Genomic DNA, 16,454 nt, shown 5'->3' on the forward strand with positions numbered 1-16,454 from the left:
AATGCTTTAGATGGCCTTGTGAATAGTGTTGACACGTGGATGCAGGTGCCACAAAGAAAGAAAATCAGAAACTGTGTAGGGCTTTACGCCAGCATTTCCCCTCCTCTCCGGGAAGTGACAGGCACTTTACCAGGCCTGGGGCGGTTCTGCCAGGGCAGCGCTGGCCGCTTACCCCAGCAGAGCAGTGTGAACAGGCGAGCCATCCCCAGGTGCCTTTGATCCCTGGGTCACTACTTAAGCCTTGAATATGAAGGGCGGACAGTGGGCCTTTTACTAGGTTTGAGCACTTCCTCTGTGTGGAGTCCCTTCCTCGAACGTGTGCTTCGTTGGCAGCGATTGGATCAGAAGCTGCATGTTTGTTTTGATCAGGACTAAATGGAAGCCTGTCCCACAAGTCTGGGAAAAGCTTGGGATCTGAAGTAACCAGGCCTGGTGTTGGATCTCAGTGCTGCCATGATGAATGGTGCAGTTGTAGACAATTCTGGAGCCTTGGTTTCCTGGAGATACAAAATCAGATTAATAATATGTACCTTGTTGCTGTGTTTTGAAATGCCTAATCTATAAAATGGGGCTACTAATAATAGCTTCCTTAAAGTACTCTGAGATGAAATGACATAAATGAATGCGAATCCTCCAGCATTACGTCACACATGGTACAATTTGAATAAATGACCGCCGTTGTTATTTCAATAACGATCCTAATTACGTCGTGTCTCCTTTCCTTCCTCCCTTTCTTCTTCACTCCTGTGGACCAGGTGCTGGGGATGGAAATGAGAGGAATAATCCCTGCCCTGAAGGGAGGGCCTCAGGGTGTCTGACCTAGCAGGTCTGTGGGTTTATCCCCTTTACATGAGGCCCAAGGAGAGATGACTCCTTTAATCTGGGAATGCAGTGCTGATGGAGGAGATGGCTTTACTGCTCTTACAGGACTTCCTGCTGTGACTTAATGACAGGGTCATTTACTAGAAAGAGCTCCGAACTAGGAGGTTAGAGACCCTCTCAGAGCAGTGCTGGGCTCTGCCACAGTGCACCAGTCACATCTGAGTCTCCGCCCTGTGACTGTGAATCAACATCCCCCCCAGCACCAGAGCAAAGCACAGGAGTGTCAACGTTCTCAAGAAATCTCCCCGCTTCACTTTCTCAGTGGAAAACCTAATTACAGTAAAAATGATGATGATATGATATCAGTAAAGAGGGCCCCCCACTTTATTGAGTAAATGCCAGGTACCATGATAAGCTCATAAAATGCATTCTTTCACCTTCACAACTCTTGGGTTTAGGTATTATTGTCACCAATTTATAGATGAGGAAACTGAGGCTCAAAGGAATTCAATAACATGAGCCAACTCGCGTAACTATAAACATGAGAACCAGCAAAGGAACTCTGGGCAGCAGGGCTCTGCTGCTCGTAACCACTGTCCTTCTGTGCCTTTCGTGTCCTTGCCTCCGGGACCAGCATGGACCGGGACCGGGGTGGGGAGAGGCCTGAAGCCTGGGCAGAGGCCACTCCGGGGCCGGTGCAGTGGGCAACCTCTAAATCAGTTATGTGCAGAGGAGGTCTTCCTAGAGCCTGCCGGGTGAAAGGTGCCCAGAAATGACAGCTTTCTTATTCTGTTACCGCAATAATAGCGGGTTTATTCTGTACAAATTAGATTCCGGCCGTGGTTCCCCTGCAACTTGCCGCGTCACCAGTTTTCAGTGCCCGCCGTGAAATTGATATTCTCCTTCCCATCGACGGCGGGCGCGCCCCTTTCCCACTTCGGGGGCTCAATGCGCTTGAGCCTGTCACTCAGGTCCAACCCCACCTCGATTTACAGAAATATTGAGCAGCTCCAGGCGAATCCTCACTAAAAGGCCCCCCTTCCCCCCAGCATTGCACGGCACAGAAAAATGATTAACTGTGCCAGAGTCCATTCTCCAGAAAACACTTAATTTGGGGGTGAGAGACAGTAACCCTGATTGTTGCAGTCAGGCTTATCCGGAGACAGGAAGGAAAGCAATATATTTACTTGATTTAAAATTAGCCACACGTAGTCACCAGTGGGATCCTGTCAGGATGCTTTATAGTGATCCTGCTTTTAAAAACTCTTTTATCCATTGGGCAAATAGCTCGAGTTCCCAAGGCTGTCAGCTAATGGGAGCAGGGCAGGAGAGGCACCTCAGTTTACAGAAATTCACAGTTGGCGGGAAGGGGAATGAGGGGGACTGTACAGAAAGACGAAAAAGGTGACGGAACAGAGCTGGCTGTAACAAACCTTGCAGTGGCTTGAGGAATTAGGAAAATCAGGGTAGCAAAATGACAAGGATGACAGCTGCCATTTATTGAGCTGCTGCTATGTGCCAGGCAAAAGTCTAAGCAAATTACATGCATTATTCCATTTCACCCTTTGTGGTAACTCTTACTATCTTCATTTGCACATGAGGGAACTGAGCCTCAGAGAGGCTAAGTAATTTGCCCGAAGTTGTAAAACTAATAAATGACCTAACTGAGTGCTCTGGAGAGAGCAGAACTTGAGCACTGACTCTCCCAATGGACAAGTCACTTATTTTGTTTATGAGGTTTTGATTGTGGGATCAGCCATGCCTAAGGGGAGGGATGGGGGCCCCATGCTTTGTCCTTGAAGAGAAAGCCCCTTCATAAATCATCTCAAAAGAGCAGACCTAGCTATGCTGTCAACAGAGGCTTTGCCTTAATTTTTTTTTTAAACTTAATTGTAGGCATGTAACCTACCAGCAGTGTGATAAGCCAGGAGGAGATCCTGGACTTTGGAACCAGTCATATCTGTGTTCCAGTGTGACTTTCTCATTTCCCATCTGGAAAGTGTCTTTAAGCAAGTCATGCAGCCTCTCTGAGACTCCAGGTTTTTCATCTGTAAAATGAGAATTATAATTTTCTGAAAGCGTAAATAAGAATTGAATGAAATACCGTACTTACGTAATCCCCAGACCTAACTGCCTGACACCCGGCTTATGCTCCATGTTAGGATCTCCTCCCTGTGCTCTGCCATCCTCTACCTATTGCTCCTGAGGCCAAGTTGTAGAACTTCCTTTTTAATGTAAAAGAGCATTGAAGTGAGTTTGGAAACTAGCAAAGAAAATTTATCGTTAGCCCTACCACTGTAATTCAATGCCTGATGTCAGTTGTAGGTATGTCTTTCCAGATTATTTTTTTCATATGCATATCTGGTTTTTATAGCGATGCAGTCAGCAGAAACATGCAATTTTGTGTCCTGCTTTTTGCCTCTTAACATTATATTATAAGCATTTGCCCTCATTGCTGGTTGTCATAGTTATTTATTATAATGATTACTTTGTATTCCATCCAGCACCTGTATCATAAAATAGGAAGTCATTTCCTATTTTTAGATATCTAGGTTGCTTCCAGTTTTTTTGCTATTACACTGCAGTGTACATCTCTGTATATAACTTCTTGGTTTGGAATTTTTGAATGTTGTGGCTTTGTAGCAAAAGCAAGAACAGAACCTGGGGAATGAATCTCTTGTGTTGTTTTTGTTTTCCCCATCAGAGGACCGTAAGTCAGAGAATTCAGTGACTTATATTTTGCACAAATGATGCAATTTAAAAAAACTGAGCACTAATATAAGAAAAGTGGATACCTGTGTAGCTAAGTTGGTTCCCACTGCCTTTGAAACCAAAAATGCCATTGGAATTGACAGTTAGATACCAGTGGGCTCATGCATTTGGTTTAGGGAAGGGAGGCATGCATTGTGAGCGGAGAAATTTCCTATGCTTCAATGGTGACTCCTGCATAATGACTTTGTTAATTGCCTCCTGCTGGCCAGGTGCTGGCAGGAGCCTTCAATGTCTGAATATCTATTGAGCATTTTTCTTAAAAATGTCAAGATGGAGCTTGCACTTTCTTGGCCATCTCTCTTGTCTTGCTGGGCAGGAAAAGGTGACTGGAAAATGTCAGCCCTCCGATCAGATTGACCAGAGCTGAGGGAATAGGAAAGTTCCCCCAGCCCAGCTCTTGGCTCTCAGAAATCATTAACATTTCAATGCGAGTGATCTTAGGAACCCGCTGCCTTGCCACAACCTTTCTCTGAACTCTTTAACATCTTTTCACCTTTTCATTGAATTGCAAACTAGTTTAAAGGCAAAACCAGTATTAAGTTTCTTATTTATGTCACTTTTAGTATGCTTGAGGAGAGTTTTGCACAGTTGTAAATACAAACTGCAGGGTGTGATTTAGATAATGCTGTGATGGACCCTGGTGGTGGGTGGCTACCATTGCTTCCTCGGGAAACGGGGACTATGATGACCACATCTGTACTGTGTCAGTGGTCTGGTCCATCCTCAGAGCAGGCTAGAGAGGAGCATTTCTATGCTTTAGCTTTTTTGGATCCATGGCTTTTAATTTTCAGGTGCTTTGGAACACGGGGTCCTGACTCTGAAGCTTGCCTCAATCCCACACCAGCTGTGCCGTGTCAGGTCACTTCCCCTGCCTCTCTGAGTAAATCACGGTATATATCATGATAGCTCATTTCTATTCCAGTTTATTGTGTACATTCTCTAATAATGGTTTTGCAACCTAGCTTTATGTGAGGATTCAGTGGAACATTGTAGATAAAGCACTTGGTATTTAGTGTACACGTGTTGCGATTATTATTTTGATTGTTACCCAGGATAAAGAAGAGTGGTTGCTTGAACGGCTGTCGTCCTCGGACAGTCCCTGGCCGAGCTTGTGTTGTGTCCTTTGGGTAGGGGAGAGCAGGGCGAACTTTCTCTTCCTTCTGTTCCCCCTCCGCCTGAATCCAGCACCATGAAAATAACCACCCACCAGACAATTCAGTAAAACAGTGGAGCATGACTTACACTTAAGACTCTGGCTCACAGGAAGGGTCCCTTCTATTTCGGCTTTAAGGCAGCGTCATTGGAGCTTCACGTCTCCCACTCCACCGCCCCCTCCTCAGAATCCTTCCTTCCAGCTCACTCTGCTCAGCCCAGTTTTGGTGACTCTGGGCTCACTTCCCTACCCACCAGCCTCCTACGTTATTTCTGAATGACCCATCTTCAGAGAGGGTCCAAGTTGGAGTTGGACCCAGAGCTTTGCCTTCCCAGGTGGTTTCCAGGAGCACATCTTCCACAGGTCACGGCTGTGTGGGGCCTCTGGTTGCGGGGCAGCCAAGAGGAAGGAGCGCCACACGCACCTCCTGCCGTTAGGTCAGCAACCTCCCCCTCCGCTGGGGATGGGCCGTCCCCCCCCCCACACACACACACACACACTTCCCTTCCCTGAGACGCCAGATCTTGTGGCCATTTTCACCTATAACACTTTTCCACTGGCTTTTCTTCCATCTCGGCGTACTGTTTGAAGCAAGAACTTGCTTTTGCATGTTGTTAAAAATAAGAGAAAGCTCTGACAATAAAAATGCTTCTCTGAGAGCACAGAACTCTGAGAGTTCTGTTCGTCCTGGGATTAATGCTCATGACCTTTGAGCAAGGCAGCACTTTTGCACCCTGAGATGAGATCATTGATCCTGATGGGGAAAGAGGCACTGCACATTGAACTGCATATATCTGAGTTGTCCATAGTTCAGACAATTTCTCCATCACCTCGGAGTTGCCAATATATAGATTAAAACAGTCAGAAGGTGAGCAGAAATGTAAGCTAATTCAGCCTTGAAAATAGCCAAGTATTCACTTCTCCCAGACAAGCTAACTTTTATTATTATTGACAACTACACAGAGATCGTTGAAAGCAGTGTAAAGCATTTTAGTGCCTGGTACTTAAACAGTGCTCAACAAATGTTAGCTACTATTTTATCATAATCATCAATGGTACAGTTATAATGGTTATAAAGCATAGTTAATCCCATATATGTACAATTTACAAAGCACTTTGCCGTGTTTCATCTCATATGATACCACAATCCTTTGAAATATTTCTATCCCCATTTCTCAGGTGAGAATACTGTAGCCAGAAAGTGGCGGTTAGGGTTCGAAGCCAGTTTTCTTACCTTTGGCCCCTCACACTTTCCCCTACACCACAGTCACCAGATTCTGCTTCTGTTACCAGATACGCCTCCTGGTTAAATCAAACGTGTGTGTATTCCCTGGGTGGCTCGTGTCTGGACTAGAAGTTGGGAGGATGTGCTGTGTCTCAGTCTCCTCTACCGTTTTTTGTCTTGAAGGCAGTCACACGGCCCCTCAACACCACCATCATTGGACCCGTCCACAAACAGGGACCAAGTAACACAACTTTCTGTCTACCCCACAGGATTCTATGTTGCTACCTAAAAAGGCACGTAAAAGCCTCGGAGGCGGCTTGGTGTGTTCTAGGGATGTCCTGCAATGCTCACGCCCTGCTAGATAGAGCCAGTGAGAGGCAGCCTGGAAAAGCCGGGAGAGCCTGGGCCTTCGAGCCAGAGAGAGTGGAGGTGTATGATTTCAGGATTTGAACAGTTTGGGATTCTAGCCATTTAACCTTCAGTATGTTAATTGATGTCACTGTGTCTTAGTTTCGTCTGTCATCTGTAAAATGGGCTTATTAACACCAACCTTTTAGGATTGTTATGAGAATTAAAGGAAATACTACATTTACTGCTCGTAGCACAATACCTGGCACATGGTAAGCCTTCAATAAATCATAGCTTTATAATTATAATTAACCTTCTGAGCCTTAATGGGCACATCTGTAAATTGGGTTTGGCAGGATGGCCATGACAATTACATGCATGTATACAAATTACCCAGCTTGCTGCCTGGCGTATAATGGGTCCTCAGTAAACATAATTACTATGGGCCTTCATGTCTCTGTAGGTCCTCCCCTGTGTTCCTAAGGCCCACTTAGTGGGTCAGTCACCCGCGCCTCTGGCCTTCTAGCCCCTCTGAATAGAGTCTGTTGCTTGTCTGTGAGCTTGTTGAAGCAGGGGCTGTCTGACTCAGTTCTGGCTCTCCAGACCAGCCACAGATCCCAGCGTAGAGTGGGCTTTTAGAAAATGTCCAACAACTGAACAAAGGCACAACGCTACATACAGGATGCTGTGGGAGTCCAGGCACTGGAGCGCTTAACTCTGTGTGTGGGGAATCGGGGCAGCCATCCCAGAGGGTGAGTAGGTCAAGGCCCAGGTCTCAAATCCGATGGGAATTAAGCAGACATTTGCACTGGGTTTGGGGAACAGGCTTCCTAGCCTTCTCCAGCATTGTGTATCTCCAGGGACATGTCCATTCTTTGGCATCTTATGGTCTCATCTAGAATGTTGCACAGGACTATTTAGCAGTTGCTACCTTGGAAAAATATTTTAAAAACAGAAATACATGCACACGATACAAACTCAAAATGTACAACAGGTACACGGTGAAAAGTAAACCTCTCCTGTCCCTTTCCCTTAGCATCTCCCTCCTTCACAGAACATACCCACTGTCACCAGCATCTTTCATATTCTTCCAGAAATGTTCTGTGCATATATAGGACTGTTTTTTTTACCCAAAGGTGGTAGTGTATCAAATACAGTGTTCTGCATGTTATAATTTCCCCTCCAGAAAAATTCACACAAAGAGCTCCCTCACCCTTTTTTATGGTTACACAGTAGACTGTGACTGTAACCTGTCTAGCCCCTTATTGGTGGGCTGGTTCCCAATATTTTGCAATTACAGACAATGCCACAGTAAATAACCTTAACAATAAGGGTACGTACATCACTTAGTATGTGTGTATCTGGAGAGTATATCTAGTGGAGAAGCTTCTTAGAACTGGAAACTCGTCCCAGGGTAAAGGGTATGTGTATTTTAAACTTGACAGCTTTTTTCGAATTGCCTTCCACAGGATTATACCAGCTTTTGCTCACACAAGCCAAGTATGAGAGTGCCTGTTTCCTTCTCTCTGCCAGTACTGTGTGTTTTCAACCTTCTTTTATCTTTGCCAAACCATATGTGAAAAATAGTATTTCAAAGTTTAATTCGCATTTCTCCTACTATGAGTGATGTCAAGTCTTTTTTGATATAATTGAGAGTCAATTGTATTTCTTGTTCTATAAATGGCCTGTTCCTGTACCTATTTTCCTACCGAGTTGTTGGACTTTGCCTATTATTTGCTGGAGTTATTTTTATATTAAGAAAATTAACCCTCTGTGATACAAATTGCAGTTTTCCCCTTAAAGTAAAGCACAGGATCTAGACCTGAAACTCCCCCCTCCCAGGTCAGCTAGACTGAGTCCTTGAGGGCAGGGTCTATGCCTTGGTCTTCTCTGTGCCCCACATTCCCTGTGAAGGGCTCAGCACTGCAAGAGCTCTCCTCGGGGGCTATGCATTAAACTGAGCTGACCTGAATGCCTGTGTTCCCCACCCCACCTGCCCTCCCCTGTGGCTTGGAAGTTTCATTTCTGCCTCCAGCAGAAAAAGATGACTTTTCTCATTGCTCACCACAGCCATGCACCTGTTTGGCCTAAACTGGCACCTGCAGCCGATGGAGGGGCAGATGTATGAGATCACGGAGGACACAGCCAGCAGTTGGCCTGTGCCGACGGACGTCTCCCTGTATCCCTCAGGGGGCACTGGGTTAGAGATCCCTGACAGGAAAGGCAAAGGAGCCACAGAAGGTAGGGTTGCCGTGTTGTCCGTGTCGTGAGTCCTCTGTGTCCGCCTGTGAACCGAGGAGACCTCCATTATGCGCATCCTGTGCCTGACTCACAGCTCCATGCCCTGGCGCCTCCTCCATCCCCCCCACTCCACACCGGCTGCCAGTCCACCCGTGTCTCCATCGCAGTTCCCGTCACTGTGAGCTCGTGGCAGGGCTCGGCTAGGGCTCATGGTGCTCAGCATATCCTGTCTCATGCCTGGAGGGACGCAGAGGGGCTTGCACACTTGCTGGGGTGGCCGCATTTGGTTGTGTGGGATCCAGACGAGCTTTTCTGGGGTGACCTCATGGCATGAACGGGCATCTCCGGGAGTGGGGGCCTGTTGATGGGAAGATGGTGTGTTATAATTGAAACGTCCTTCGACCCATGTGGTTTAATGGAGACCCCAGTTCAGGTGTTTTAGCCTTTACCAGCCGTGTGACCTTGAGCAAGTCACTTCATTTTCCTGAGCCCCAGTTTCCTCATGTGCAGCACCAGTAATCATTAGTGTTTGTACAGTGTGTTTGTTTCAAAGAGTTTTGCCAAGAGCATTTCATGTTGAATCCTCACAGAGATTCTGTGAGGTAAGTAGAATTATTTATACCCATTTTAGATGCAAAAATGGGTATAATGAAGTGATTTGACCAGAGTCACCCACAAGTAAGTAATGGAGTTTGGAATTTGAGCCCAGGTCTGCATGGCTCCAGGGCTCTTGCTCTCTCCACAGTTGTCCTTCCTGACTAACCCCGTGGTTACAAGTCCCTGAAGGAGATGTGGATGAGAAATCCCATTGGACAATGAGACACAAATTTATTTTTCTATCATTGATGCAAATGGTGGTGACATTTAGAGTTTGGCATTCTTAAGTGGAACATCATTAGACCCATGTTCTGAATTTCTTATGGGTCTTTCTTACATTCCATCGACACAGATTTTTTTTTTTATTGTTAGCCAACAGTGACACAAACTCACAGAAACTGGTACCAGGAAAGATGTCTGAGCTTATGGGCCAGTCGGGTGGTCATTCTGGGCAGCGTGGCTATCGTTCTCCCGCACCTGCTGTGACCTGATGTCTCTCTCTGGTGTTACCTCAGTCAGCAAAGTGGCCACAGCTGCCTCCAACCCTCACTGTTTGTATCTTTCCTTTCCTCTCAGTAACTTGGAGGTCATGGCTTCTGAGCTTCCCTGGCCTTGCAAGGATTTGCCTTCCAGAGTGGCATATGTTTGTTGGGGTATCTACTTATGACCTCTGAAATGATGATCTTGAAGGCCAAAGTCAACGTTTTACCCGTAACCAGCTTTAAGGGAAGTGAACTGGGGGTCTTTCCACAGAGCCAAAGCTCATCTTCTCCTTTACAAAGATGTTAAGACTTAGAACCTTGAATGATTTACACTTTCTCTGCCCCTTATTAGGATATGAGGGCACATGCCTAGGGCCACGGGAAGAGCTCTGGCTTAGGAGTCAGGAGCCCTGAATTCAAGTCCAGCTGCTGCCCACTGGCCTGTGATGTCACCTTAAGAAATCCCTGGAATAGACCTTCTGGGCTTCATTTTCCTTCTCTTTACAGGGAAGTTATTGAGCTAGATTATCCCTAAGATCCATTCTAATTTGCAAGTTCTACATATGAAATTAGTCATAGAATCGTCATATGACTAACCAGATGGCTTGTCAGAGGTTTTTTCCCAAGTTGGCCCTGTCCATGGTCCTGTTTGTTGGCTTGTGATGCCCAAGCCAGTTATAGAGTCAGATGCCGCAGGTGAATACCATAAACTGAAGACTGTCTTTAGATCAGCATACACAAATGCAAATTTAAGATATGTTTAACCCTAAAGCTATTGGTAAAGGGTCTCATTTAGCAAAATGTATTTTCTTCCCTCCATGATCTCTATCAAACATTTTTTAAATGGGAGTTGGATATATCTGAAATCTCTCAGGCTAATGAAATTAGTTTGTGGGTTGTTTAGGCAAGGAGCAGGAGGTGCAGATAAGAGACAAAATACAATTGCACCAGCTTATTGGTTTACTTTAATTGGAGTATTTTTGCTTAAAGGGATTATCTGTCATTACTAATGCAAATGGAAATCCTGTTTACCAACCCCTAAAATGCAATGCAGCCCTGGAGAGTGGTCAGCATCAAAAGCAATTACTGTAACAAAAAAGTACACCAGTCTGGAAAAACAGAGGACAAAGCTTTCCATAGTTTATGTGAGACCACGTGCTTCCTAACTTCCTTTGCCCTGGTCGTGCCAATGTCTACTCAGTTTATGTTTTTAATCGTGATGTTAGAAATCTAGTTCCTGAGGCACATCTCGAGGGGGAAAGTCTCTAACCCTGATGTGAGTGCACATTGCCTGTCCCTTCTGAGGTATCAAAGAGGAGAGCTGATTCCAGAATTAGGATTAGAGACCCTGTCCCACAATGATGGGGGAAGCAATGGAGTATGACAGGAAAAGGGTAAATGGACCTTTGGGACGGACAGTCCAGGGTCTGACTCCTGGCCCTGCCATTTATTAGCTCTATTAGCTCATGCCAGTTAGCCCTTCTCCTTTGGCCTTAGTTTCCCCATCTGTAGAACAAGGGTTATACCTATTTTTCAAATACCAGTGGTGAAGAGGCACTCAACAAACACCAGTTCCATTCTTCTTATCTATTCAAATCCAAAATCATTCCATATCAGCTATTAGAATCTCAGAAATCCAGACTAATTAACATTTTATCCTCAGAGATCCTGCAAAGGTTCAGGCATTTTTGAGTATTGTTTAATAATGCAAATGAAACATATGATGAACCAGTATTTTAAATTTCACCATGTATTTGAGAATAGCATCAAACTGCAGTATATACTATATCTTCAAAGTGGCTATAACCATTTCAGGGTTGTCATAGGACAGAAACCAAATACAGCAGCTTTTGCAAGTAAAGCCACAAGGACTTATGTTATGCATTAATGGAAAAGGGGGGAAAAAGCCATGAATAAACAAGCATTTCTGATGGTTGAATTGGTGGGCTAGGGATAGCATTTTCTTCTTTCTGCAATGAAATCAAAATTGCCCATCAGTTTGAACCATGCAAATTGCTGCACGCAGGCTCAGCTGGGCTCTCCAAAATGAAACAGCTTATTTTGATAACCAAATAAATTTCAAACAGTTGCTAAGGAAACTAAAGGATACTTTGTGCAAGTTATTGCATAGAAAAGAACCAAAAATGTGGAAGGAGTGGGGAGAATATTAGTTGAATGGGAATTTAGAACCTATGTAGATAGAGCTGTGTTCAGGAAGGTAAAGACTGTGATTGGGCAGTGCGTGGAATTGCAGTTCTTAAATCTTATTTTACTGAGCTATCCAATCATTTCAGAAATTTGTTGAGAAATTTCTTTTATAGACATGATTGTATATTTGCACAGCATTGCTATAGGGAGCCTGAATTTGTATATATTTACAAAGAAAAGGGCCATTATCAGTAGAATCTGCCTTGTGAAACCTAATCCCACCGTTGGTGGTCCCTAATTCTGATTTAAATACTTTGAGCTGTTTGTTAAGCCTCTGGGGACACCCACTGATTGGATAGTGTCTCTCTTAGGAAAATTTGAGATACTGACTGTCACCTTTAACTTTGAGGCCTGTTTGCAGGTTCTGACTACATAAAACTTGTCAACTTCTTGTACCCCAGGATGGCAGGAAGTTCGTCAGTGGGCCTTGGATCTGCCTGCTCTGGCCTTGCTACGTAGCCTGCTGGGACTGTGCATTAAATGGGACTCTTGATCTTAAAGAGGGTCCTCGCACTCTGCCACCATTGAGACCCCTTTGAAGAGTTGTGATTAATCATTCACCAATGTAATGCTCTAAGGAGCCATATTCTAATAAATAAAAGGGAATGCCAGATGGGTTCATCTCTCAGTGTTCCTTAAGCATGCTGAGCCTCACTATATATGTTTTAATAGTGTGAGAATTAACTGACCCAATATATGTGAAGGTGCCCACCATGTAGTTGGAGCTAATAAATGGTAACTAAAACTACTACCTCGACCTTCACTGCTATTACTACTACATTATTTTTTCCCCAGAATATACATAGGGATATACACACTGGTCTTTTCCCCTCCAATTGCCTCTACCCTCCCTCACTACTTCACCATCAATGGGTTTTGCTATGTAGTAGGATATTTTCTGTCCTACTGCTCACAGCTTGGTTCTCAGAACAAAGAACAAAGAATCTTGGGTTATAGGATCTGGAGGAAGGACTGCAGGAGGGTTGTTTTAAAGGCAGGAAAGGATGGGGGTGCTTTCACTCTGAACAGCCCTCAGCCCAGCCAGTCTCACGCTTCTTGCCCATCGGGCCGAGGTACTGGGCAGGCTGTAGCTCCTTCCCCTGAAAAGCACCCTCTCATCCCTGTGGTTAGTCCAGGGGACCAGTGGGGACTGGAGGGAAGAACAGTAGAGGTTAAATTCCCAGGTGGGGATCCTCTTTCACCTCTCAAACATTGCCTTTAGGCTGGGTCGTGGCCCCTTCCCTAAGGATCTGGACAGGGTGACTTCTGGTCCAAGGTCACTTTTGAACCAAAGGTCGAGTGGCCCTCACAGTCTCAGCCAAAAAAGTCAAAGTCCTGGGGAAGGGGGGGACCCTAGACCAGAATTTACTATTTTGATTTCATTGTATACACACCAAAGACAATTTTTTCTCCCATTTTGGACTCCTTAGGTGAAACACTAGAGTGCTAGAAAAGAATATTCCCCTCCTGCCCCTCCCTCCTCTGGGGTAAGAGCCAAGGTATTCATGCCCCTGGGGCCAAAGACCTCGCAAGAGTCTCCGGGCTTGGCCCCTGACCTGGGAAACTAAAGAATGAGCTGATGCAATAAGTCTCCTAAAATGAGCTGATACAATAGCCAGCTCCTGCAAACATGCTCACCGAAGGGGAAAATGAACTGTGCCCGGTTTTCCAACAGCGTGCCAAACTGCGGGAGAAGTTCTTGTTATTTATTCTCAGACGTGATTGTTGGAAGGCAGGCCACTCTCCAGTCTCACCAGCTCTGCCTCCCACCTACTCACAAAGGAAACGAGTCCTCGGAATTAGCAGTCATGGGCTTATTTCTATGCAGTTTCTAGGAGTAAAAAGCCCAGAACTCATCCTGCTTTTGTTTCGCACTCCCTCAGACTTCTGCTTCCCAGCAGAATTAGAAGCTGAAGAGTGTGCTATTTTCACCTGGACTCTAAAAGTACTGTGGTATTGGGAAACCAGAAATCAGATAAGGGAGGAGAAAGTAATTCTCTTCTACCTTGATGCTCTGCTCTGTGAATCTGGCTTTTGCCTTTGAACTTTGAACCACACTGCCTGGTGGTTTGTGTGTGTCTCCATTTTCAAGGTAAAAGTCTGGGGCACGTAGTTTCCATAAAGGAGTTAAATGCAAGCTCTTTCCCATGCTAATGACAGAATACTAGTGGTGCTTTTATTGAGAGCATGCATTTTTAACTTTTTTTTTGGTTGGCATATTTTAATTAAAATAGCATTTAACGGTTTGAAGCTAAAAACCTGATGTTTCTGCTTGGGAGTTTATAAGGGAATGATAACATATGGAGAAGTTTAACATTTAAATTGAATTGTATTATTTAAAACAGTACAATATTTTATGACTACAACAGTGCCCTGCCAAGCTCCATTTCAGCATCAAATGTGCTTTGTAAGGGATCTTACAAAGCCAGGGAATGAAAGACATTTTCATTTCTTATTCCCCAAATGCTTTTTATAAAAAGTTCCCATAAACGTGTTTTCTTTACAAATGGATTCTTGTTCTCAAAAGTGTCTCTTCTAACAGCCCTAACAACACCACAGGCTTGGAACTGGGATGCCCAGGGGGTGCTTTCTAATGACAAAGAAGATGTTGACTTGGTTTTGGCTTGTCATCGTCCTAAGGGTGGTCTTCTAACATCCCTAGAGTCTCCTGCTCCCTCCCAGCTCCTCAGAAGGCAGGAAGTTAGGGTTTATAATTTTCACATGTGAATGTGTTTAATTACCAAATAGAGGAAGTTTGATAAGTAGCCTTCCTTCCTGGCACTTGGGGTGCCTTCAGAAAGCTGTCACTCTTTTGATTGGTGACAGAGATGGTCAAGAGAACTTACTCCTAACCGCCGCAACTCCCCCACCCCCCCTACAGCCTACAGGGTTGGGGGTCTGGATCAAATTTCCAAGTGTGTCATAGGCTTTGTGCCTGAACTTGAGAAATTCCCTCAACTTTACCCTCTTTAGGACAAAAATGATATTTGAAGATCTCCATCCTAGACAGAGAAGCATTTCCCCCCTTCACAAGTACCCTCTTCCTCCCCTTCCCCAGCTCTACCCCTGCTCCCAACACACACCCCCTTCCACATATCTCAGCCTCAGAATGTGACATCCAATCATGTATAAACTAGTGAACTTGCAAAATGCCTTACTCCACTCAGGCCCTGCTTCCTACTGCCCGGAGGACCATTCTTAGTTGGAAATTTAATAACACCTAGGTTTTCTATTTTAGCGTGCAAACGCTTCCTCACACACACATACACACAGCTTTAATCTCATGTGACTGCAAATGATTATTTTTAGGATCAAAATATATCTTAACAAGCTGTGGAATTATGCAGTAAACAGATGGCCCTTGGGGAGGACCCACACTGCTTTGGAGGAATGAGTATTTTTAGCAAAACAATCTGAGTGTGAGTGGGAAAGAGCTCTGGACCGGCTTACTTTTCAGGGGAGCGAGGGCACCGGGAGAGGCTGGGGGGCCATCTAGAGGGGGCGCCAGGCCCAGGGGAGTCCTGCTCACTCGGCTGCGCTCGTCGCTTGAGGCACCCACGTCTCATCGTGATGTTTTTGTCTTCCCTTCCCTGTGTCTCGGTAGGAAAGCCCGGTAGTTTCTTTCCAGAGGACAGTTTCATAGACTCAGGAGAAATCGACGTGGGGAGACGGGCTTCCCAGAAGATTCCTCCTGGCACTTTCTGGCGATCTCAGGTGTTCATAGACCATCCCGTGCACCTGAAATTCAACGTGTCTCTGGGAAAAGCGGCTCTGGTTGGCATTTATGGCAGAAAAGGCTTTCCTCCTTCACACACACAGGTAACCCGAATCCCACGTGTCCTGCTGACCTCCGGGCACCTACCTTAACTCTTAATCCAACGACAAGAAGCCTGAAGCTTAAACTTGCGTCCTTCAGCTTGAAGGGAACATAATATATTTGATGGCACTCCATCCATTTGCCCTCTCAGACCCTGCCTTCAGATGAGTAGGGGGCTTTTTAAGAGGAGGACATTCTAGGAAATCTCTCATTGCCTTTCTCCTGTCACCCAGACTCCCAAGTTAAATTATCTGGCAAATAGAATCTAGAAGGAAAAGCATGTACTTTGGAGTCAGACAGACCCGAGTTTAAATCCCACAGACCTGAGTTTGAATCCTGTCAGAGTGAGTTTCCTAATCTGCCAAATGGTGAGAACAACACCTACACCACAGGGCTGTTGTGAAGAATAAAGAATAACATTCATAAGGCAGCTAGTGCCGGACCTGGATCAGAGTGAACGTCCTTTCCCTAGTCTCGTGCCTTGGTTTTCTCCCTCGGAGTCTCACATTCACTCAGACACGTGCCCGCAGAAGCACTTAATAAGCCCACCCCGACGACTGATGCATTGCCAGTCACGGTGGGTAAGGAGCAGACTTTGTAAGGTCCTCCCAGCTGAGGGATTGGAGTAACATTAAGATTTTTGCCAGTCGTTAAGATTTTTAGGTAAAAGCTAGATAGATACATTTGCTAAGGATGAAGTCACAGAAAAATAGAGAGAGCCTGGCCCCCTGATTTCTTTGTAGAACTGCAATACTAGCCCTAGACCTCATGCCTCCGGACATTTTTACA

The 16,454-nt window shown here is 45.2% G+C and overlaps 1 protein-coding gene across 3 annotated transcripts in view; it reads left to right on the plus strand.

Moving 5' to 3' along the window:
* The window catches only part of TENM4 (teneurin transmembrane protein 4), a 2,309,694-nt gene that overhangs the window by 2,127,514 nt on the left and 165,726 nt on the right, over window positions 1-16,454 (plus strand). For all 3 annotated transcript variants that reach the window (XM_081155445.1, XM_081155446.1, XM_081155447.1), the window contains 2 exons: window positions 8,391-8,561; window positions 15,453-15,667. In XM_081155445.1, the coding sequence (XP_081011571.1) occupies window positions 8,391-8,561; window positions 15,453-15,667 (386 nt within the window). The remainder of the gene's footprint in view (window positions 1-8,390; window positions 8,562-15,452; window positions 15,668-16,454) is intronic.

This window comes from Miniopterus schreibersii, assembly GCF_964146895.1.
Source record: "Miniopterus schreibersii genome assembly, chromosome: 12".
In the NCBI taxonomy this organism is placed as follows: domain Eukaryota; kingdom Metazoa; phylum Chordata; class Mammalia; order Chiroptera; family Miniopteridae; genus Miniopterus; species Miniopterus schreibersii.